The 25,308-nt window shown below is 34.1% G+C and overlaps 4 protein-coding genes across 6 annotated transcripts; 2 read left to right on the top strand and 2 right to left on the bottom strand.

Annotated features, from left to right (window-relative positions):
* Nucleotides 1-197: 197 nt before the first annotated feature.
* On the bottom strand, nt 198-13,340 carry LOC130815750 (uncharacterized). Its single transcript, XM_057682233.1, has 5 exons — nt 13,127-13,340; nt 5,888-5,973; nt 3,656-3,678; nt 1,311-1,685; nt 198-1,269 (listed from the first exon to the last, which is right to left on the bottom strand). Exons 1-5 carry the CDS (start codon nt 13,338-13,340, stop codon nt 198-200), a joined length of 1,770 nt encoding a protein of 589 aa, XP_057538216.1.
* LOC130814847 (probable disease resistance protein At4g27220) lies at nt 13,043-20,767 on the top strand. 3 transcript variants are annotated; one of them, XR_009042501.1, is made up of 6 exons: nt 13,043-13,506; nt 14,309-17,099; nt 17,483-17,577; nt 17,709-18,180; nt 19,978-20,067; nt 20,574-20,767. XR_009042501.1 is itself a non-coding variant. In XM_057681087.1 (4 exons), the coding sequence occupies exons 1-4, from the start codon at nt 13,485-13,487 to the stop codon at nt 17,948-17,950; spliced, it is 3,150 nt and encodes a 1,049-aa protein (XP_057537070.1). In that variant the 5' UTR covers nt 13,043-13,484; the 3' UTR covers nt 17,951-19,967. The 3 variants fall into 3 exon arrangements, 1 of the variants encoding a protein (XP_057537070.1); XR_009042500.1 differs by having other exon boundaries at nt 20,569-20,767; XM_057681087.1 differs by lacking the exons at nt 19,978-20,067; nt 20,574-20,767 and having other exon boundaries at nt 17,709-19,967.
* A 344-nt stretch (nt 20,768-21,111) lies between these two features.
* On the top strand, nt 21,112-22,362 carry LOC130815749 (probable disease resistance protein At1g52660). The gene has a single exon (XM_057682232.1). The coding sequence runs from the start codon at nt 21,112-21,114 to the stop codon at nt 22,360-22,362; it is 1,251 nt and encodes a 416-aa protein (XP_057538215.1).
* Nucleotides 22,363-22,680: 318 nt separating this feature from the next.
* On the bottom strand, nt 22,681-24,861 carry LOC130814849 (uncharacterized). Its single transcript, XM_057681088.1, has one exon. The coding sequence runs from the start codon at nt 24,859-24,861 to the stop codon at nt 22,966-22,968; it is 1,896 nt and encodes a 631-aa protein (XP_057537071.1). The 3' UTR covers nt 22,681-22,965.
* Between the last annotated feature and the right edge of the window lie 447 nt (nt 24,862-25,308).

The following is a 25,308-nucleotide window of genomic DNA, read 5'->3' as shown; positions in this document are numbered from 1 at the left end:
TGTTCGATTTTAAACTAATTTTTTCCCTAGGTTGTGATAAAAAAAAAATTAATGAAATGGAAAAAAAAAAAAAAAAAAGCAAAGTCATAAGTCTTGATAGATTTTAAAGAGATGAAAACAGAAATTCCCTTGCATTGTAGATATGATGGGCCTCAATTTTTAGAACTAGTGTATTTCACCTTAAAATTCTTTTACTTCTATTCAGTTTCCATTGGTTCAACATCACTAAGAAGTTCAGACAAATCAATTGTATAATCTGTATTCTCCACACTGATTTGTAATCCTGCAGTGCAACAAACTTCTTGTGCGGCCATTGCTGCTGTAGCTAATGATGAGTCTTTCACAGAAAGGACAGTTTCGGATGGAATAATACTCACTTCATTGGATTCAAGACCTATATTTGTTGCATCATTAGACTTGACAGCATCTTCAGAATTTGCATCTGTAACATCTTTACATTGTATTGAACTGACAGTCACCTGATCAATCTTTTGCCGTTTCCTAGGAGACTCTGACGAGTCAATCAGACCCTCCGATTTTTCATCTCTTTTTAATAACTTCTCCTGCTGAAACTTATCGTCTAATAACTTCTCAGATTGCTCTTCAGCTTTGTCATCCGATAGCTTCTTGTCCTGTTCCATATCATCCGATACCTTCTCCTGTTTCTTTGAATTATCTGATATCATTACATGTTGCTCTTTATCTATGTCATCCAATAGCTTCTTGTCAGGTTCCTTATCATCCAATAGATCATCTGATAACTTCACATGTTGCTCTTCATCTATGTCATCCGACAGCTTCTTGTCGTGTTCCATATCATCCGATACCTTCTCCTGTTCCTTTGGATCATCTAATAACTTCACATGTTGCTCTTCATCTATGTCATCCGTTAGCTTCTTATCCTGTTCCTTATCATCCAATACCTTCTCCTGTATCTTCGTATAATCTGATAACTTCACATGTTGCTCTTCATCTAAATCATCCGGTAGCTTCTTGTCCTGTTCCTTCGGATCATCTGATAACTTCACATGTTGCTCTTCATCTACGTCATCCAATATCTTTTCCTCCCGTTCCTTATCATCTAATACCTTCTCCAATTTCTTCAGATCATCCAAAAAATTCTCCTGTTGCTCCATATCATCTAATTTCCCAATTGCACGTAACTGATCTTCATTTCGGGTGACATCCTCAGACAAAACCTTTTGTTGTTGATTTTCAATATTTTCCGTTGGATTCAAAGAAATATCAGCAGTCTGCCCTACTATAGAGCTAGAGTTCACCATAGGGATCGGATATTCGGTTCTCTTAACATCTTAGCATCAGGAGCAATATCATTTTCAGGGGTAACAGGAACAACACAACCTTCCTTAAACACAACACCTCTCAAACATACATTGTTGTCCCCAGCTCTAACATTTAGGAGATACCCTCCATCAAAATCATTCTCGATAATTCCTGTAACCATCTGCCCCACCATTTCATCATTGTTACAATCATCTTCGCCTTCTTCAACACGCTCTTTGAAACTCAATGGGATGTTTGTTGTGGGTGTGGTTGAACCCGATCTCTCCCCTTGTATAGCAGTAACTGGAGGTCTAGACTTCCTAGGACGGCCACGTTTCCTCTTCGGTGGCATCTCTGTTGATGATGCTGTGTTTGTACCTTGCTCCATCAGTTGCCTCAAACTGCACATCAAATCCAAGTTCTAGTACTAAGTTTAAGATGTTATGCAAATGATTGTAAACTACTACAGAAACCAGAAGTAGATTATGCTCTAATTTTCTAGAAAACAAAATATATCAACAGAAGGATTCAGATCAAAATATACTAATACATAAATTGGCAGTACATCTTGTTCTTTCTACATAAGGAAAAACATATTCGAGTGAAATCCCTTTTTTTTACTTGTCTGACGACACACAGATCAAGGACAATAACAATATTATTTGCTAGATTAGCCAAATTTCCATGCAGAAATTTGTGCTTTACATAGCCACTATTGAATTTCCTCTTACACTACACTGGCTCAGACTGCAATGAACAAGTTCTAAATAAAATGAACAGAAAGTTCACATGCCATACTAAAACATTCTTCAATAAACCACTCAAGAAACTAGTTTCAACAGGGTGATTCTAAATATGAAAATTATGTTTGACCGCAGCAGCTATAAATTAAAGAGTTCTAAATTTTAATTTTACTCAAGTTAAAAAGGACAATGCCCTAAGGTTGTGTTTGAGGACAAATATTTCATTTCAAATTATAGATTTTAATTATAAAATCATTAATGAAGAATTTGATTATAACAAGGTTTGAAACGTCATTTTCAAATCCTCATTTTATAATAATGGTGGAATTGATTCAAATTCAAATTTCAAATTTTTTATTTGCTAAACACTAAATTTGAGTCAAATTTATATTTTCAAATAAAATTATCACTTCTAAACATAGCATAAAAGAATTACATGTTCATGTTGTGTTTGCTAATGTTAGCTTTATTGCTAATGATTTTGAATATTTTATTTTCATTTGTAGAACGTAACAATGTACGTAGCTCACTAAGTCACTGACTTGTTAAACTGGCCTCAAAAGGGGTTAGTGATAGGGTTTGGTACGTTTGATGATGTGTCAAGGAACCAACTCAACTAAAAGTTTATGTTGATGGTTGAGGCTCCAGAATATGTTATATATTCTAACACATCTCCTTACACGAGATTTCACTGGGCTAGAAGTGTGGATGCGCATAGGCGCTGAATATTCCACTTTAAATGAGGGATAGTTGAGATTCGAACCTGTGACCTCTTGTCACGTTGGCTTCTGATACCATATCAAGAAATCAACTCAACCAAAAGTTTAAGCTAATGATTAAGCTAGGATATCTTATATATAACATAATGTAATTTTTTTTCTCATATTTCATAAATAGAACCTATCTTTCATATAAAAAAAAATTCAACTACTTGTTTTTAGACCTAAATTAAAATTACGAAAAAATGTTATAATATCGGACCTAATTATAAATTGTTATGTATTTGAACCGCCACTCAGTTTCGATCAAGAATGTAATTCAAGAAACTTGCACCAAGTTCTTTCGACTGAACCCTAATACTGTCACTGTAATTTCACTGAATTAACTGTTCATCTAAGAATGGATTCGCAGCGAATATTCTGACGGAATTCATAGGATAATCATGCATCATAAATTATAATACCACAAATTAAGCAAGATGAAATAATCCTATACAGATAAAATTTGTATGTAATGATACAATTGTATCAATGAAAATGATGAGAAATTGTTTTAGATTACTATTATATCCAAGAAGATCAATGTAAAATTGTTGTTAAATCTTGAATCAAGCAACAAATGATTTATTAATATGAATCAAAATCACAGTAGAGATTGCACAATACATACCTGGAAAATTAAAGTTGGCTTTACTTTTGCATTTGGTTTTGATAAATTGCTGTAAATTTTTGTTGAAAGAACAGTCACGAACGAAGGAACGCGCAAGGCAAGTTGCAATGGGATAAATCATAAAAACTATTCTTTTGGGTTTATCTATTAAAAGAAACTTATTCCCATTTACTTACACCTTTTGGGTTTTCCTTAATTAATAGATAAACCGTTATTTGCATAACTGCATTGCAACTTGCCTTGCGCGTTCCTTCGTTCGTGACTGTTCTTTCAACAAAAATTTACAGCAATTTAGCAATAAAATATTCAAAATCATTAGCAATAAAGCTAACATTAGCAAACACAACATGAACATGTAATTCTTTTATGCTATGTTTAGAAGTGATAATTTTATTTGAAAATATAAATTTGACTCAAATTTAGTGTTTAGCAAATAAAAAATTTGAAATTTGAATTTGAATCAATTCCACCATTATTATAAAATGAGGATTTGAAAATGACGTTTCAAACCTTGTTATAATCAAATTCTTCATTAATGATTTCATAATTAAAATCTATAATTTGAAATGAAATATTTGTCCTCAAACATAACCTTAGGGCATTGTCCTTTTTAACTTGAGTAAAATTAAAATTTAGAACTCTTTATTTATTTTATCATCAAATTGGACAATTATATGATTATATCTAAAATAATTTATTTTACAACTAAATTTTTTTTTAAAATATGAGTAATTCATTGATTTAATGGTTTCTAAATAAACTTCTTAATTTTAATAAATAAACCTCTTTCTTTCTTATTTCTAAAATATATATATATATATACTTCTAATTATGCAACTATTATTTTATTTGCCAAAAAAAAACAATGTTATAATGTTATTGGTATTTATATAATTCTATATTGAAATTGAAAAGTCTATAAATTACACCCAAAAAGATAATCGTTAGAATAATTCACGAGTTGATTTATCAAATAGAAATAATTAACATGATATGATCAAATATATTAATTAATTATAATCGATTTATCAAGTTGAAATAACCAGACCTATGATCAAACATATCAACGTAGATGGATTTACATGTTAACTTGTCATGATTGACTTAGATAGGACGAAATAGAATGAAAAACCAATCAATTAACTTAGATCGCTGGCAGCTAGATTGATTAGATAGATTGATCACATTAGCTTAAAATAACACACCCCATGGACAAACGAAGGTCAATTCAATCAGTGATGAAGATATATTATTAAGACAATCTAACAAACTTACATTGTGACATTAATAACATATTATTGTTGTAAATTGTAATTGTCTAATTGATATTAGATGAAGTCGATCAATTAACATGTTATGATCTATTAATTAACTTAGACGGAGTTGATTAGTTGAATTTGATGTCATAAAACTCATAACCTAACGACATCTATAAAACTTGATGTGAGGTTCCACCTTCTATATATCATTCCCATCATGGATAAACGCATGATCAATGACATTATGAGGCAACACGATGCGATTTTTTACCAAATTGGAACAGAATAATTGGAACATAATTGAACTGAATTAAATCATGGTTTAAATGAATTGAACTGAACCGATATCAACCAAATTAACCGGAATATCGGTTTAACTGAATTGAACCGAACCTATACCAACCAAAACTGAACTGAACAGAACTGAATCCCGGTTCAACTAAATTGAACTGAACCGATACCGACCAAAACCGACCGATTGTGACCGACCGATTCTGACCCGCATACCGATTGTGACCGACCGATTACCGATTTTGACCGCCCGGTTATGATCTGTATACCGATTACGACCTGCAAAAAACCGTTTTTGACCGACCGAATGTGACCTGTTTCCGGTAATGACCGGACCGATAAATACCGGACCCATACCGACCGACACCCGCCAAGGAAAAAAACCGGATTCGACCGGATACCGAATAAACCGACCGATACCGACCGGTACCGAAAGACTTATATGACCTGCTTTTGACCGACCGTTTTTTACCGAACCTGTTTTTGACCGACCTGTTTCCGACCTTTTAACCCGTTTTTACAGCCCTAACAAAAACAAAGAGTTCAACAAAAACGTGTAGGTTCCAATCAGAATTGTACAAAGTAGGTTTAAAGTGAGTTTAAAAAATTGATTATGAGTTGATTTATTGATCGGATTTAGGTCTTGGGTAGGTTTCAGTTTAATTTGAGTTTGAAGACCTTGAACTCAAACCTAAAGTCTTTTAATTTTTTTGAACCAAGAAACAGACTTGGTCCACATTTAATCTCAAAAAATAGAACTTAAATTTTTAAGTTAGAGTTTGAGACGAGTCCAATAAAATAGGTTATAAGTCTATAACCACCCCAGTTCAAAAAAATAAAATTAAAGTGCTTCACTAATGAAACTAAATGAACGAGCAAGTTCCCACATAGTCATAGACACTTAGAAATTGTTATATTCACCGCCCACCCTTCACGAATGGCATGTAAAATTTCATACATATGCTTGCTCACATGGGTATATGAATCAAAATCATCCTCAATATTCACTATCTCATGAATACAACACTATGCAACTATCTTTATCGTACTCACCCTATTCCCCATGCCCGATACACGAATTGTATGCATCACATTGTTAGAGTATATAAAATTATATAACATGTCAAGGAACCAACTCAACCAACAATTTAAACTGATGGTTGAGGTCTCAGGGTATGTTATATACTCTAAATTTTTAGCCTATTGTTAAAATTGTTGTGAGCTTAATTCTACATATATTACAATTTCTTGGAGTAGGCTGAGTCATAACCGACCTTTGTTTACGAATAGCTTCACCCTTGATTGCTTGCTAGCTAATCTTATCCTTTAATTAGTATAAAGAACAATATTAAAGACTTGTCCTAAGGTAGCTTTTACTTTACTTTGAATTGACTTAGGTTGTTGCAAAACTCAAATTATGGAAAATAATTGAATTAAGACTTTTATGTTATTCTTGTAAATATGGTTTTTGCTTGAGTTTGAATCCAAAACTTTACATTGAACCCAATAACCCGGGTATTTGAGTGTTGATAGTGCAAACATCTAATATATCATGAATGAGTAGAGTGAGTTTTTCCTGGATTTACACACATGATTAGGTGATGATGCCTTGGAGAGTTTTGTAGAGTGATTCTGTCACTAGATAAGCCCATTTTATCCTATATTCTTTGTTCTAGGTTTAATTTGTACCCATGTAATTATAATTTGACTTTGCATATCGAATAAAGTTTAAGAAAAAAAATATGGTCATACAGGAAAATACCCTCTAAAATTGGGATTATTCATAGTTAATCAATAGGTGGGATTATTGTAGAAAAATCATGAAAAACTTGGATTATTCTAAGTAATTTATTCTTTTTTTATTTTGAGATTGTCTCAATAAAAGACGATATCTCAACAGAACTAGTTGAGCACTTAAGCTTGACTAGAGTTTGTGTGAGCCTAGCTAACGGCTTACAATTTATAAATTGGCTAGTGACGTTGTTTGGATTATTTTTGTTATTTGAGATGGATACTACAGGAGGGAGTGAGGTTGAATTGTTGTATAAGCTAGTTATAGCGTTTATAGCGTTTTTTAAATCTTTTGCGAAATTAAAGACTTGAACTTGTAAAATATAAATGAATGAGACACAATATTTTACTTGGAAACCTTCTAAGCCTAAATAGAAGGAAAAATCACGACCCCTCGAGATTTCAAATTCTCTACTATGTTTTAGACAATTTATTACAATTACATAAAACAAACACGAAACTAGACCAACTTTTCTTTCTCTTTCTCTTGCTTCACACAAAGCTTCTCTCTTCTCTCAGCTTCACTCTAGCTATCACGAGTCACTAGCCTCCTATTAAGTTCCTCTCCAAACTTAATGCCCCTGGGAACAGTCCCTTATTCCCAGTCTCTCAGCTTCGAGCAAGCTAACACGAGATAAAGCCATCTTGAACTTAACTCTAAGTTCTCAGCTTTCTTTTGTGGATTCACTTAAATCCCTCTTCTCCAAATTCCCTCTTCTCCAAATTACAAGAGTTCACTCAAACTCTCTTCTCCAAATTCTCTTTTCTCCAAATTACAAGAGTTCACTCAAATCTCTAGACTTCTCTCGAAATACAAACTCATCGTTGGATGAGCATGAAACTCTACGCTTGATGAAACTTTAGAACATATTAATATACTTGTGAAACGGAACATTTCATTACATGACAGGAACTTTAGGAATAGATCACTTCAATTATGTATTTAGGATATTACGTGAAACTCAATATTTATGAAATCCATCCTTTAATGAAGTAAACACTCTTGAGGAGTGAATACCCCATGGTGGAGTTGTGGAGACTCACATTCTAATTGATTAAAGGAAATCTTTATATAAAAATAAGAAAAGCTATTTTTGGCAAATTAGCTTCCCACTAATTCCCATTAGTTATATAACTTCCATGACAATTTAGTTTAGAAAAGTGGAAATATAATGTTGGTTAATTAATTCCCTTCAACACTCATTTTCCTATGTTTAAGGGTGGTGCTTATGACTTTTACTTTTTCAATAACCGCTTTTCCTAATTTAATTTACGTAAAACATAATTTTGTTTTATAAAAAATTCTTTTCAAATAATCCAATTTTATGTAACAACATTTAATAAAAACATATTTTGAAAATATATATTTTTTCTTATAAAACAATTAGATAAAATAGTATTTAAAAAATGAGATATTTTCTCCTAAAAAATAGCAAACTTAAATTAAAATATCTCCATTAAACAAGTCCCACGCGTTTTCTCTAGTGGAGTAAAACTCTTCTATTTTCATTCCACTTTTTAAGAAATTATTTTACTAAAGGAGTTGATTATTTTAAACAAAAACCTCTTAGTAAAACATGGAGTAAAAATCTCCTATTTTCACCCTATTTTTTGAGGGACAGTTATTCTAAAGGCATTAATTATTTCAAATAAAAAACCTCTTAATAAAATGTGATCTACTTATAGCAAATTTTATCCTTTTAACTTCTTATTTAAAATAATCATTTTAATAATAAATAAATTATTAAAGAAATGATTTTTATCATTTTATACCTTATTGTGTTTTACGTAGAGCTGTTAGCCATATATTCATTAGGGTGTTCCTAAACTGACTTATACTCGTTCTATTAGGGACAGTGACATGTTCTTAAACTGACTCGTTCCTAAACTTACTTGTTCCTGGACAGACTCTTGTTCCTTCACGTGTATTAACATATTCTATGTTTCATCATACTTACATGAAGCCTAGTACACTCATACTTGAATCTTCATGTCTCTGGTGATTGGCTTCGGCTCCGAAGCTTTTCTTCAGAATTTCTCAGTTTGACTTTAAGCTTTCAGACTTGATTTCTGGGAACATTGCATTGTTTCTGACTTATCAACACGAAACAACAAACTATCATTTGGAAACTTTAGATCTCCTATCTACCCTTTAACATCCTCAGCAGATTTCAGTTTTTCTAGATATCACATATAATCACAACTTCCTTGACCAAGTCTTTACGTACTCTCATCAACGATCCTACTTGATCGGATATCTTTCCTGTACGATCTCTTAAAAACAAACTGTTCATTGATTTTGTTGTATGCTTTAAAATAACTCTTCAATTAGTTATTGATGTTCTTGAGAACTTTCATATTCATAACTTATAACTTGTTCATGCACATCTTAACACATATTAGTTTGATAATCATCATTTGTTTATTATCATCAAAATCAATCATAACTCAACAATTTTAACATAGATGACCTATTTTTCTCAAGCAATGTTGAAAAATATGGCTGGTTGTAACTTGTAAGTCTTATTGACTAAATAAATTAAGAAAGCAAAGTTTACATGCAGCATTAAAAGTAACAACGTATGATGTATTTAGGCATGAAGCATGATGTGATCAAATTAGCGGTTAATTCACATCATCCTCTAATTGGCGAATGTATTTAATAAAATAACATCCCGCTAACGAACCTTAGCTTATTGGGATGCTTCATGATGATATTATCTAAAAATATTTAAATTGCATAGTAGGAAATATATATTTAGTTTGAAGTTATATAAGTATTACTTATATCATCTATATTAAATTAGTATTAAACTAAATAGTGTCCTTACGAATATACGACTTTATTAAATTTTTCGACATATTTGAATAATTTAAGAAATTAAAACTTTAAGAAATAACTTTTATATTATATTTATATTTCATTTCACTCTAAATAGTTGTATACATTACATGCATTGTATAATTTGTATTATATTTTACATCGTGCGTGCAGATAATTTTGAAAATTTAGTTCATGACAAATAAATCACAAAAAAAATAATTATATATTTAATATAATTTTTTATATATATACACTTTTATTTGTTGATATCGAATAAAAGGGAAAATGGTTCGTGCTTGGAGTATACAATACAAAATTATGAGTTTTTTAAATAAAGGAAATTCCACATGGTAGCATCACTTTCATGAAACGCTAGTTTTAGCACTTTTGCAAGATTTTTCCTCATGGTAGCATCCAATTTATGTCTTATCTAACTGTCGCAGCATTTTCCATTAAATTCTTGTCAATTTTCGTTTAATTCACTATTTTGACGTTCGTTTTGGTTCTTGTCTTTATAATTTGCCCTAAAAATTTGAGAGCATTGATAAATTAAACGGTGATTTAAACGTCAAAATGGTGAATTAAATATTTGAGAGAATAAAAATGGTTTAGGGAAAATTATAAGGACAACAACTAATACTTAATAAGGGTGGAAACGTCAAAATGGTAAATTAAACGGAAATTGACAAGAATTTAGTAGAAAATATTACGATAGTTAGATAAGGCATAAAATGAATGCTACCATGTGGAAAAATCTTACAAAAGTACTACTACTAACGTTTCGTTAAAGTTCGATGCTACCATGTAGAATTTCCCTTTATTTAAAAACTAACATACCAATTTATGCTAACAAAAATAAATATCATATTAATTTTTATAAAGTATTACAACTATTAACAATACACTTGAAAATCAAAGTTAACATAAAAATATGTAAAATTATTTTATAAAAGTTTAAACAAAAATTAATAATTTTTGTCATAAAAAAATGTAAGTGACTTACATAAAGATAGTCAAAAAAACATATTAAAATTAAGAATTGCATTTAAGTAACCAATAATATAAATAATAATTTTTTATTTATAATTTTGTTTTGAATATCTTGAGAGTTAAAAAATTGACTGTACTAGTCAAATAATAAAAATTGCGCATAATCCCATCCATGACCATGAGTAGCACAATGACTAAAGTCATTTGTCTCTTCAAGCTTTTGAAAGTGACCTCCAAATTAGAACAATATGTGTGTGTCACAATTCAATTTTTTTTGGCGTTCTTTAAACAGTCAAAAAAATGTATTATAATAAATGAGTTTTAAACCAACAGAAGTACTAACTTATGAATTAAAATAAAAAAACTAATAGGAGTAGTTTTTTCAATTAACTTTTGATGTTTTACTCTCTTTAATAAGCAGAAAACAACCAACTGCAAACAATTAAATTTACCAAACACATCCATAACAATGGACTTAAATAACTAGCTTAAGCAGTTGACTCAAATAGTTGGCTTTTACCTTTTTGGGAGAAAAAATTTTTAGTTTATAACACAATTTTCACAATCTTTCTCCTTTTTTGTCCTTTAATTATTTAAGGAAAAATTAAAATTAATAATCCAACCTTTCACCAATCCAGTGTGAATAATTACAATTTTAAATTATATTTTAAATAATTCAACATTTGTCTTTAGTTGCTGTCAGCATAATAAAAGGGTATGTTGATAGCAAACGAAGGGTAAAGATTGGATTATTATAAAATAAAAGGGCGTATTGATATTAATCTAAAGGCAAAGATTGGATTATTAAAAATAATCCAAAAACGAGATTATTCACAACGAATGATTGAAAAATTAAATTATTAATATCAATTTTTCTATTATTTAGTCCTATTATTTTCACTTCTCCATGAAAAAGCAACAAGAATCAAAATTTAAAAAAATAATTTTGAGAACAGAATGATAATTTTGGGACCAAAAGTTGCATCATGAAGATAAAAAGAAAACATTATATAGACCATTATTGGTGCTTGTAGTGTATTCATTCAAATGTCAACGCCCAACATAATCAATTCCAAAACGTCAATTGTCTCAATTATTAAATATTTTTTATTTTGGCCTTTTGGGTATGTTCATATGGTGGGGTGAGCAATTACCAAAATATATTAGTGCATGCCAATCATGTATAGTTGTCAATTGAAGTGCATGGATGAGACCTAGCTCATGCATATTGCTAACAATTGTTTGATAGTATATACCTAGCTGGTGTTTATGTTCGAAATTGGGATCCATGATCCATACCTATCTAGAGTCGAATTTAGGAAAAATTTAAAGCATAAAAGCCTTAAAAGAATGCCCAAATGTATAATTATAACAGTTGAATATTCACCCTCTGAATAACGGTGACATCAAACTAACGATATTATCATACTTTCCATCATGCGCAAATAAAAATAGTAACTATAAACTATTTTACCAACTAAAATAATGTGATGTTTGTACGTTTTGACAATATGACAAACAATGCATTTAATATACAATTTCTCTTCAAATGAGAAGCTCACAACTCAATAAAAAAGTTGATACACATTATTTAATGTATACTACGAGATAAAGAGAGAAAGAAAACTAAAAGGTAGAAGTAGTAAAAAGTCATAATCTCTCTAATGGCCAGAACATAGGGCAAATTGTAATATATATATATATATATATATATATATATATATATATATTTCATTACCCCAACGAACAATCCATATACAACCTTTTATAAATCATTTAAGTACGTTATAAGTGCCATTATACCTAGATATTGAAGATTAGCATTTTACTCTCTCAAACATTCATTAAAGCTTTTTTTTTTTTTTTTTTTTCAAAAAATCCTCCTTTCATAAAAAAGCTGTAATTTTATTATATTATTTCTATCATTTTATTAGTTTGAAAAGCAAAATTATTTAGTCTCTTTCCATTAAAAATTGTCTAGCCCAATTCTAAATTAACAATAATAAAACGACCACATAACTAAAAGTAATAAAAAATTATCATGTGAGCAACTCAAGCTAATTGTTGCAAGCACGTTAGTATATGAAAATAAAACAGCTAGCTGAGGAGATGTCATATATTAGGGCTGGCAAAAGCTGACCCGACCTGCTAACCTGATCTGAAACCGACCTGAAATTAGCGGGTTTGGGTTTAGATTTTTGACCCAATTAATTAAATGGGTCAACCCGACCTAATCTGTTTATTAAATGGGTTAGGTTCAGGTTGAATAATTAAACCCGAAAAAAACCTGTTTAACCCATTTATTAAATGGGTCAATCAGGTCAGGTCGACCCATATTTAACCCATTTATTTACCCATTGAAAATTTTAAAAAAAGTCATAAAGAAATAAAGAATAAAGAATAAAGAGTAAAGAAATAAAGAATAAAGAATAAAAAAAGTCATTTACCCATATTATATGAGTCATATACTGATATACTCATATGAGTCGTGGCAAAACCCTAAATTCCTCTCCTTCCCTCTTCCTCAATTCCTCTTCTCTGTGGCGCCATTTAACCCATATTTGTGGCGCCTTCTTCCTCAATTCCTCTCCACTCTCCAGTCTCCTGCTTCTCTGTGCGACTTCGGAGTGCGACTTCGGAGTGCGCCTTCTCCTTCCCTCTTCTCTGTGGCGGCACCAAGCTTAGAATTATTTCTTTGTTTTCCCATTGAAATTTGAAAATCATATAGACGGAAACCCTAAAATTATTTCGCCTTCCTCTGTTCCTCATTCATTCCTCTTCAGTCTTCTCTGTGCGCAGCGCCTTCCTCATTCCTCTTCTCTCATTTCTCTGTGCGAGTGTGCGCCTTCCTCTTCTCTCAGTTCTTTTGACTACTGGCTGCCTGCCTTTGCAAGTAGTAGAAAATCAAAGAAAATGCCGCTGGCTGCCTTTGCAAGTATGTATTTACTTCTATTGACTACTCAAATCTTTCGTTTAAGTTAGTTATAAATCTGTGCAATGTAAAGATAATAATAATGTTCTTACACTTACTGGTAGCTAATGGATTGTGAGGACAAGGAAGGAGAAGAGAAAATGTAGGAAATGCTTAAAAGAGAGTGGTAAAGCATTGTGGGGTCAATAGGAAATAAATTTTATGGATTGCATAAATCCGACTTCAAAGCCCCTCCTAAGCATAAGCCATTTTAATGGCATTGCACATTGGGGTAGTGAAATATTGTTGTAAAATTTTAGAAATTAGTTTTCCGTGAAAGCTTTTTATTTTAAAATGCAAATGAGGATTAGTTTTCTTTTACTTGGAGAAAATGGAGAATGTTATGGATGAAAGACCGAAAGGAAATTGGTTTTCTTCCAATACTCAAGGAAAATGTTTGCAAATAGATGTAAACCCTTTTCCAACCAAGCTTTTCAACTTCAATCTCTTGTCAAAAAAGGGAAAATAGAGAATTAGTTTTTCCAAATTTTCTTTTCTCTCAAACCAAACACCCAAAAGACCACAAGTTGTTTAATACTTGATCTTATATGGAATCCATTTTCTTTCATATACTTATGCTTGCGATGCTACCTGTAGCCTTTCTGGTGAACTTTCAACTTTTACTTCCCTTTCTTGCCCAACTTTTCCCCCTTTTTTTTCCCATGATGCTATTGGATTGTGTGAAGTTCAAATGGTCTTTGTACAAAATATTATTTATTAATGAATTTCTGTTTCTATGCGCTGCATTAAAATTATATGGCTGCAGCGCCTTTCCTGACTGCAGTCGGTGGATTAGTTACTGGTCTTATTGCTGCTTGGGTCCGGGAAGAATATGTCCCTCATAGGTTTAAGGAACGTCGAAGTAATCTGGAAAACCTGAAGACAAAGATTGCAGAAGCAAGAGAGATGCTTAATAGATTGCAAGCACAAGCAAATGGGACAACTTTTCTTCTAACTGATGTGAAAGATTGGATGAGAGAAGCTGAAGATTCCCTCAACAAAGTAGATATAGAAAATCTTAGAAGAAGCATAGATGGTAGATGTATGAATGGCTTCTTGCCCGACTGTTGTCGTCGATGTGCTGCAAGCGCAGCCATTGAACGAGAAATCAGTATATTTGATCAGTTAATTGAAAAGAATAGGTGTGTTAGAATGAAGCCTGTTGTGAGGGGATATCAACGAGCTTGTAATGAAACTGTGGTGAGAACTAGAAATATTGATATTGAGAACATATGGAAGAGCCTAACCCAAAAACAAAACGTTAAAGTATTATGCATTCATGGCATAGCTGGTGTTGGCAAGACAGCTGTTGCAGAAGCTATATATAACCAAGCTTTGTATGAGTGTAATTCATTTGATTATGTTATATGGGTAGCTGCTGAATTTGGTGTTCAGCTCAAGATTCTTCAAGAGCAGGTTGCTAGGAGCTTAAATATAACGCTCCCTGACACTAGTGATGATGCAAGTAGAGCTTTAAAACTGCGTGATGAGTTTGTGCTACGGAAGAAATGTTTGGTGATTCTTGATTTTTTATGGGATGATTATTCTCTTCAAGAGATTGGAATTCCAGAGTCTGATAATGGGGAAGTGGTATGCAAGGTCATCCTTACTTCTAGATCTCGATTTGCGTGCCCAAGAATTGTGAAAAATGAGTACTATGAAATAAAACCACTCTCTAGCGTTGATACTTTGGCTTTTTTAAAGAGGACTGTTGGTGACAGCCTTTTCCTTGTAGATAGCGAGATTCAGGAAAAAGCAATAGAAGATTGTGCAGGATTGCCATTAGCAGTTCTCATATTGGGAATGCATTTGAGAGAAGTACAGGGTCAAAGCTTGGATGAAATTAGTATTGCACTTCAAGAAAGGTTGAGTAGCCGGGCTAGATCAACACCATCTACTGCAATGCAGTTTGAACGCTTGGAATACAGTTATAAGAGACTGGAGGAGAAATACCAACAATGTTTCTTGTACTGTGCCTTGTACCCAAAAGGTATTCCAATTGAAGCAAAGCAGCTGATAGATTATTGGATCTGGGAAGGTCTATTGGATATATATGTTGAGTCATTAGAAGAAAAGAGGAAATTGGGGATGAAAGTTTTGAAAGAACTCAAAGATGCTCGTCTCTTGGAGGCTGTTGATTCAAATGGCTCTCAAGAGTGGGTCAAGATGCTTGGCTTATTGCACGATATGGCAGTAAATATTATAAGCAAACAAGATAATGACTTCTTCATCAATGCAGGTGATAATCTTTTGGTCTTACCCACAATTGATGATCAGTGTGGAAAGATCAAACGAGCATCATTTATGCACAATCAACTTAAAGCACCCTCAAAAAAGCCTAATTTTCCAAACTTGTCTACATTGCTACTCCAATATAACCCACTTGATTGGTTTTCACTTGATTTTTTCACTGGTATGCCAAAGCTTAAAGTCTTAGACCTATCTTACACTCATGTTTCATTCCTTCCACCATCAGCTTGTACCTTGAAACTTCTCCAAGTACTTCTTTTACGTCATTGCCCTAGTCTGAAACACCTGCCTGATTTGTCTAACCTAGAGGAACTTATTGTACTTGATTTGTTTGGAACCCCTCTTGAAAACTTACCTGCTGGGATGCAGAGGTTGAAAAAATTAAAGCGCCTTGATCTTTCACACTCTAAGTTGACTAAATTCCCTGCTGAATTGGTTGGTTCATTACCATGTTTGCAAGAATTGTTAATCGTTATGGATGATGCAAAGGGTTGTTACTGGAGATCAAAGCAAGTGATAAGTTCATTTTCCAGAGATGCTTGTGTTGAGGAGCTTGCGTGCTTAGAAGGTTTAACCATTCTTGAACTCAACTTCTTCAATGTAACCATGTTCAACGACTATATGAATGCATTTGTAAGGGCAAGAAGACACCATTGTTCCCCTAGTTTTAAATATTATGTTGGTGGTTTCTGCACCAATGGAAACGTCAGTAGGAACAGCATAGTTTTGATTGATGATTACCGTGTTAATCAACTACCAGAAGGCACCTTAGAGCTGTATTTAACAATGCACAGCCAAAGTCTGAAGACGCTTAAGGAAACTGGTATTAGGTTTCAGAATTTGAAGGTCCTCAATGTGTTTGACTACAGTGGGTTAGAATATCTTTTCTCTTTTGAGATGTTGAATTGTCTCTGTAACCTTGAAAAGATATCTGTTAGGCAGTGCTGGTCAATGAAAGCGTTAATAAGGCCTGTTGTGGATGCCCATCTTGATACAACCATAACTCTATCTTACCATCTTCCACGGCTGCTGGAGTTAGTATTAATCGATCTCCCTCAGCTAAATTCCATATGTTCTGAGAAGCAACTTGATTGGCCTGTCTTTCATAGTTTCTCTGTTTGGAACTGTGAGAAACTAACAGAGTTGCCTCTTATTGTTAGTCAAACTGGAGAATTTAGAATTTCCAAGAAAATTAAAATTAGAGGGAATCGCTTCTGGTTCAAGGATGTGGAGCGGGAAGAGACACATTCCTCAAATTATGAATTTGAAGAAGCAGTCCTACCGGAAAATCTAGTATCTTTTGTCAGGTACACCATTTATACTTTCTTTGGAGTCACCATAAAGAAAATGCAATAATTATTATGTTTTCCTCTCGGCAAGGTCAAATAATTTGGTTTGGTGAATGGATTATTGGTTGGTTTTTGGTTGGTTAAAATAGCTAAAAAGACTTTTGTAAGCCAACTGAAAACCTGATCATTAGGCGAAAACCAAAAAATACAATGAGTTGTTTGCTTCATTGGCTATTGACTTTTTGACCCACATTTTTATAAATAAGCGGCCAACAACCAACAAATTATTTTGACCAAAAATTTCCAAAATGGATGTTGCTTAACAATAGCAACAAATTATGAAACAGCTCAACAACAAAAGAACTTTCCGAAAGAAAAACTAATATGTTTTGATGATGCAGTGTGAAGACGGAGAAATTAAGTACTGAATCAACGACTAGTAGTGGTGAAACAAAAGTTTTTAGGATTTTCAAAAGGAAGAAAGCTGAAAAGACTAGTAAGAACCCTTCTGTTCGGAAGTTAGAAATTATTGTTCATGTTCTATAGAAGTATTTTAGTATATGTATTAAAAGAAATAAACAAGAAAGCATTGAATCTAATAGAGCAAGATTACAATTCTATATGCAGGAGCTGCCACTATTTTGGCAAATGATGATATAAATGCAAGCCCTTCCCATTCCCCGAGCCATAGCTACATTACTCGGCGCCTAGAAGCTACCTCCACATTTATAAAACGAGTACATGCAAATGTAAGAGATTTGTTTACTCGCCAACAAAATGGCTATGCTAGTCCTTCAAATGGAGCAAGCTCCGTCTCAATGATCACACCAACCAATTCACGAATATTTCTCCATTTTACCTTACTTTAGAAACAGCTCCTTTGAAATAGTGATATGGCCAAATGCTTTGCAGTTGGTTCGTATCTATTTCCTTGTTTTTTGGCGGGAAATTCAAGGCTCGGCCCTACCTAGGCCATGGCTTAGGTCATTTTACCAAAAACCTTATGTTGAATTGCGTAACACATAACACAAAAGAATGACAAACGAGTTGGTTCAGCACAGAAGCTGAACCAACATTTTGGATTCGCCACTGGTTTCAGGTCTGTGCTTCTGCGTCCGTGGTTTGTTCGTTCTCTCCTGCACTCTAAACTCTGTCTGCTGTTTCTTTTGGTTCTGGAATATGTCTTTTTGGTTGGATATCTCTTGTTAGGATTTAATATGTGACTTGGAGCTGTGATCATGGTTAATTTCGGTTTCCAAGGGAGAAGGAATTTAGATTTTGTGGTACTGTTAGTGATTCTTTTGTGGGTGTTCTATCATTAAGGGATGCTTCCTACTCCAATTGTGGTCTTGATGTGTCTTTTGATCCACTTCAGCTTCTCTTTTACCCCTTTCCTTGTTTTCTGTTTGAAACCATTTTTCAAATAGGTAATTTATTGTTGGATGATGGTTAAGCTGACAAGCTAGCATCATAATTGTATTGTGTCAAAACAAACAGTATTTTATTGCATTGTATCCAATACATTGTATGGGATGAGATGTAAGAACTTTCTAATTTGTGAAATCGATTTTCTGCACGAGACCTGTGAAAAACAAGGAGCTTCAAGTGTTAGAGTATATAATATATTTTGGGACCTCAACCATCAGTTTAAGCTTTTGGTTGAGTTAGTTTCTTGACATGGTATCAAAGCTAACGTGACAACAGGTCACAGGTTTGAATCTCAACCATCCCTCATTTAAAGTGGATTATTTAGCTCTAGGTATAAGGACGGAGGGCCTGTGCTGTATCCAAATTTCTAGCCCAATGGGCTCTCGTGTGAGGGGTTGTGTTAGAATATATAACATATTCTGAGACCTCAACAATCAACTTAAGTTTTTGGTTGAATTGGTTCCTTGACCGTTAGCCTCAGTGTTATCATTAGTTTGGTTTATTTTGAGTTATCCAATAGTAGAATAATGTTGAGCAGATGGATAATAGTTGAAAATTATTTTTAACAAAATTTCCTAAAATAAAATAGTACTCCTATATTCTAATTTTAAAATAAAAATGCATTGTTAAAGTTGAACGATGAATAACTGAATATTGCCAGCTATCTGCATGTGAGTTCATCAAAACAACGTTTGGATCGGTTTATTCTATTATTAGTTATGCATAACTCAGACATGCAGTGTAGTTGGGAATTTAAATACCACATTGTATTCATACCCGTGAACTTATTATCATTGAGCGACACTTGAACCGATGGGTCAAGACATGACTTGAAATCGGATAGATGACAAATAAACAATAAACTGATAAGGAACAAATTCAACCAAAAGCTTAAGCTTATGATTGAAGGCTTGAGGCCATATTATATGTTATATACTCTAACACGCCCTCTCATGCCCCTCTCATGCGAGAGCCCTTGAGTTAAAAGTGTGAATGCAACACAAACTCTCTTTATATTTGGTCAGAAATATTCCACTTGAATTTGAGGGGTAATTAAGATTTAAACCCGTGACCATGGTCACATTGTCTTCTCATGTCATGTTGAAGAATCAAGTCAACCAAAAGCTTAATTATTTTTGTTTGCATGTTCTTAGCCTTCTCAATGATATCAGAATATAATTATTGATTTCATGTCAGAATATCAAATTAACTTAACTCCAGTATGGTAATTATAAAACAAACTAAGCCTTCACGTTTTGCCAACTTTCTTTCTAGCATTATTCATTAGAAACTACTGTTTCCAGATACTTTTTCTCATTCAGTTTAGGAATTGTCTTTACTTTGCATTTTAGATTTTAGAAACAGAAGCTTAAATAATGACAGGTAAGTTGTAGCCACCATTTTTTATCTCCATTGTTTTAAGTTTTGCTTTATTTTGATGAAATTTTATTTCTGAATTTTGAAGCAGATTCTCATTTCTGGGTTAAATTTTATAGCTATTTTATATCTACCCAATGAAATAGGTGAAGGCTGAAGTGTAATCTGGGATACCAAGAAGGTATTTTTACATTTGACTTATCTCTCATATATATATGTTTGATTTATTTCATATTCTTGAACTGAACACTTGTGATTTTCACTAATTTTGGAGGACTAGCAATATTAAAACCCTAGACACAAAAAATGGGAAAAAAAATATGATAAGTCAAAAATAGTATAGACAGAAGAATCATGGGTTATTCTAGTGATGAAATATTTTCCTTTACGATTTATGATAAGTGTTTGATTCTCACGACTTACAAGAAGATTAATTCCCTCTCCCCCTCTTGCCCGTAGGAGTCAGCAACATGATCCAAAACAAATCAGCGTAAAAGATAGTCAGTTCCAAAGATAATCAAAATTAGGCTAACAAATTCCCAAACTTAGATGAAACTTTTATAATCAAGTCATAATATAAATTTTCTGCATTTGGCTGGAATTCTATTTTTCTATAGAAGCAGACTTTGCTGTCAATTTGTGTTAATTACTTTCTCTTCTTATATGAAACATATTTCTTTAGTCCAGTTGTTTCCGGGTGCATTTCTACACTTGGTTGTCCATGTTTCATCGGCGTGGCTCGTGACACAAGTTTAACTTTGGCTATTACCTATGGACTACTGTATATGCTGAAGTTTCATGTCACAGTATCATCAGAGCTGAGGTGCTTACTTAAGGAATTTCATGCGGCAGTTCAGAGAAGCGGAGTATTTTTAAAGCCATGTTGGGTACTTTACTTCCTTGTTTCTCTAATTTTTAGATATAAAGACCTATGTTACTTTGACTTGGATACTGATGCCAGATACTGGTACATATTCAATTGTCGGATACGTCTAAATATTTTATTTTACGCCTAAAATAAAGTGCCTAAGTGCCATACCAATGTCCGAGCATCACGGATCGGACGCGGGTATGTGAAGCAAAATGAAGAGTTCGAGTAACATAGACATAGACATTATTTATAGGCTTATAGCAAAATAGACTATCATGGGCAGAAACAATCTCTTTGTCGTTACAAGGGAAATAATCTATCCAACCAACCGTTCAAACCCTGGTGTTCACTTTGATGTCGATGATGATAAAACGAGACTGCAACATTGTGATGTTTACTCCGTCCTTTCCTTTTGCAGCATCGGACATTATCACTCTTGGAGCTGCTATTTTCGGACTGTTGACATCTATTGCAGGCTCATCAGCTTGCATTTATAATTCTTATCGAACGAGTAGAATCAATTTGTCGATTCTGAAAGTAAAAGTGCACAACTTGGAAATTTTGATTGAAGGACTTCAACAGAAACTAAATAGTTTTGATGTGATTAAGCCCGATCCTCGTCCATGGATCCGTGAAGCTAGAAAATTTTTAGATGGAGTGAATGTCCCGGACTTGGAAAACCGTCTGAACGATAATGTTTGCTACCGCTATGGTGCTGTCAAGTCAATTGAAGATAAGCTTCAAGAACTCGATGTTTTATTGGAGAATGTCAAACAAATCAATCAACAAATTAAGATCAAAGGGTCTAAACAGCCAGAGGTTAGCCTTGTCGGTTGTGCTCGAGAAGACATACAACAGAAGATTTGGGAGCTGGTTAAAAATGTGGAAGCCAATGGAACTGTGTGTATTCATGGAATAGCCGGTGTTGGAAAGTCCGCTCTAGCGGCAGCCATCCATAACAAAGTGCTTATAGAGTTGGCGGGTTTCGAGAGTATCGTTTGGGTGAATGTCGAGTATGGATTGGGACTCAAACATGTTCAAGAAGAGCTTGCAAGCAAGTTACATGTAGACCTTTCGGGAATTACAGATAATGTCGAAAGGTCTAAGGCGCTGCGGAGTGCACTGGTGCAAATGGGGAGGTTTCTGCTGGTATTAGATTCTATGTGGCAACCCTTTTCATTGCACGATATTGGAATCCCAGAACCTGATGCAGGTTCAAAGCTGATAGTGATTTCAAGGAATTTTTCCGTCTGTAGAAAGATTACGAGAAAAATCAAACGCAAAGAAATATTCGAAATAAAACCACTTTGCGAAGCTGAGGCTTGGGAGCTGTTTGAGAGTGAAGTGGGGACTAATATAATGCATTTAGAAAGCGAGACTCTTCGTATTGCACGAACTGTGATACACAATCTCGATGGCCTTCCATTGGCGATCAAAATGTTAGCCGAAAATCTCAGTGAAATTCATGATGATTACAGTAGTCGAATCAATGCTGCTTGGCGAGAAGAGTTATTTGCATTGAGCCGATCATCATATATTCTCGGTAACAAAAGCCAAGAGTTATATGATTGTTTCAAGGGTAACAAAAAGCAAATTATATGGTGAATCATGTTACACTGGTCCAGCCCACCTTATACTAATGTCCTAAATTTGCCCCTATTAGCATGGTGAAGGGGAGTGTAATTGTATAGGGTTGCCACCTTCTGAGAATCAATAAATCCTAACTTTATCACTACATGAAAAATGAAAACATTGCAGAGGATGCTATGTTCTTTCCATAAGATTACGATTCTAAAATTACAGAAGAACAAACTCCGTGTAAAAGATGAAGTTAAGTTGATGAAAGGGTCCAATATAGATCAGATTTCAAACATTAATGGAGTCTCCTTATAACATTTACAGAGGCACAATGAACACATCAGCACTTGGTAATCCACACCTTGCATGCAGTAAATCAATCGGTAATCTGCCTAATGAATTGATAAAGTGAAATCATATAGAGTACTGAGCCTATGGGATAAACTACAAGATTTAACACTCAATATACAGTTGTAAAATCACAGCATAAAAACAATGATTTCAAAATCAAGTTCCATTACATGTGCAAAAGACTTTAGTTTGTTGAGCAGATACCTATAAGCTTAAATCTTCAAGATAGATTTCTCCGTCATATACTGAATATGCCGATCCAATTCACATGATTGGTGATCATGTATTCACTCCAAGCAAGAAACAATTACTGTAAGAAGGCATATTTGTTGAAGGCCCATAGTTCCGCACAGGAGAACGAAAAGGATTGGGAGTGACAGGATGAGTGATATGCAGGCCAGCAGAACGAAGAACTTGCTTAGCATTTGTGCATGAAACCTCCGACTGATCAGTGAAAAATGCAGGGATACCCATCGACTTGATTAGCTCCAGAGCTCCGCCCCAACTTGAATTGTTCTCTAATCCACAGTTCAAAGCGACAATAACGTGAGGAGAAGGCAAGTAGGTGGCTTCTTCTTGATAGATACCCCTAGCGAGATTTATCCTCACTCTGCTCCCAATTCCTGAAGTGGTTCCGGATAAATTTGTAGGAACCTCTGGCCCCAGCATGACAATCTGTATGTTGCCAATACCATTAAGCAGGTGACCCATTTCAGCAAAAGCAGTTATCCAGTCTAACTCTCCTTCAGGACCCAAATAATGAACAATGACCTCTTTTCCTTTTAGCAAACGATTCTTTGAAGTGATGCTCAATGCCGTTAGTATGTAATATACTGTTAATGGGTGCGAAAGAATATCCGCAACAGGGCTAGACAGTGGCAATGATCTCAGGTTGTAGTACTCCGACCAGCCAGAAAGAAGGATAGGACTTGAGATCCCATCAGTCAGATGACTCGAAAATGGAGAATCTTGTGGGTATTCATCATCATCAAGTCCGCCCCAAGATTCCGAAAGACCAGCTTTGACAGGAAGAAGACCAAAGGGCCTATTAGAATAGCAGCCACACTTCCTTCTCCACATTCCTTTATGATGGAGGTCAAGAGACTCAAGCCACTTGCAAGGATGATCAGCCGATGAAGGAAACGAAAATATATTTATCGCAAGCTCCTCTTCTCTCTCCATCATGGCTTTGTACAAACCACATATGCTCTTGTGAGATTCCTTCCAATGCTGCTTTTGGCAATTCGGGCTGCAGTAAACTATGGCACGACACTTACTGCAAGGAAAGGACTGATCCATGTGAAATTCTCGATCACACATAGCACATCGCCTCAAAGAAGCATTTGAATACATTTTAACGTCACCAAAACTATCTTCTCTAGCTGCTTCTGAATACTTGTTGGGAGTTGAATTGGCTGATGATATGGTTTTTTCTTCATATGCTTGACCAGGTGGGTGTGAAATGGTAACCGCCACAATGTCATTGCTCTTAGCCATTACCGCTGGCCATTGAACATCCACCGTCTCAATGAGTGGCTCGAAACACATCAATTGTGTCGGATATGAAGTAGCTTGCACATCTTGGAGCAAAGGGTGAACTAATGTTATACCCTTCATGGCAGCATATGCAAACCTAAGTTCTTCATACGTCGGATTCCTATATTTAAGCTCACCACTCGAAGTGCAACAGATAACATCGAAAATTGGATAGCACTCAGTTCCAGAAACTTCTAAGGCCAAAAATTTGACCATTTTTCTATGAGAAGGAAACATCAAATTTTCTAGCTCAAATGTCACCCTCATAACCTCAGTGTTCGGTACAGGAACCGTCTCTCTTGGCTTGGTTGCATTCCGAGCATCATCAACAGATCGAAACAAATAAAATGCCACATCCCCACCATCCCCACCAATGGTTTGGACACATGGAAACAGCTGCTTCCTTCCAGACCATTCCAATTCTCTGCCCACCCGGACACCAAAGAAGTGTCCTGGGCGCAATCTTTTCCATGGATCAGTCCTATATAGAGCTGCAGCAGCTCCATATAATGCCTTGATGAAGGCAGCATCTACACCGTCCACATTAAACAAACAAGTTGCAGATGCAGGACCAAGTCCTGGTCCACATCCAAATTGCTCATGGAATCTACCAAACAATTTTTTCAAATGCAAATCCATGTGAACTTCAGATCACAAACTTCCAATCAGAAAACACAACAAGAAATCCCCTGAAAATTCAACAGTAAGTATACCCTCAATTGCAATCCGCTTCTCAATATTCAACAAAAAAAGCAGATCTTTGTAAGGAATTATCATAGTTGAGGGAAAGCCCAGAAAGCTAATTGCAAGAATTACACTTCCCAGATGCCAAAAAGATTATTTTCTTGATTTGAGCATGTAAATCATTCAAGAATTGTGCAAACCAGATGTAAAAAAAGTCCTACTTAAAGTTAAGCAGCATACATTTTTAGAAATGATAAGATTGATTTGATGGAAAACCCAGAAAGCTAATTGCAAGAATTACACTTCCCAGATACCAAAAAGATAATTGTTCTTGATTAAAGCATGTAAATTGTAAATCTTTCAAGAATTGTGCGACCCAGATGTAAAAATAAACATATTGTA

Source organism: Amaranthus tricolor, chromosome 6, assembly GCF_026212465.1.
Source record: "Amaranthus tricolor cultivar Red isolate AtriRed21 chromosome 6, ASM2621246v1, whole genome shotgun sequence".
Taxonomy (NCBI): domain Eukaryota; kingdom Viridiplantae; phylum Streptophyta; class Magnoliopsida; order Caryophyllales; family Amaranthaceae; genus Amaranthus; species Amaranthus tricolor.
The sequence above is the reverse complement of the archived record's forward strand: the minus strand, read 5'-3'. Positions and strand labels throughout refer to the sequence as shown.

Coding starts and splice junctions, on each gene's coding strand:
- LOC130815750 (XM_057682233.1), bottom strand. CDS start 13,340: ATGAGGAACAGAGGAAGGCGAAATAATTTTAGGGTTTCCGTCTATATG. Junction 5,974..13,126: donor AGAAGGCGCCACAAATATGG/GTTAAATGGCGC, acceptor TTCATGAGATAG/TGAATATTGAGGATGATTTT. Junction 1,686..3,655: donor CGAACGAAGGAACGCGCAAG/GCAAGTTGCAAT, acceptor TTTGATGTGCAG/TTTGAGGCAACTGATGGAGC.
- LOC130814847 (XM_057681087.1), top strand. CDS start 13,485: ATGCCGCTGGCTGCCTTTGCAA. Junction 13,507..14,308: donor GCCGCTGGCTGCCTTTGCAA/GTATGTATTTAC, acceptor ATATGGCTGCAG/CGCCTTTCCTGACTGCAGTC. Junction 17,100..17,482: donor AATCTAGTATCTTTTGTCAG/GTACACCATTTA, acceptor TTGATGATGCAG/TGTGAAGACGGAGAAATTAA.
- LOC130815749 (XM_057682232.1), top strand. CDS start 21,112: ATGTCGATGATGATAAAACGAGACTGCAACATTGTGATGTTTACTCCG.
- LOC130814849 (XM_057681088.1), bottom strand. CDS start 24,861: ATGGATTTGCATTTGAAAAAATTGTTTGGTAGATTCCATGAGCAATTT.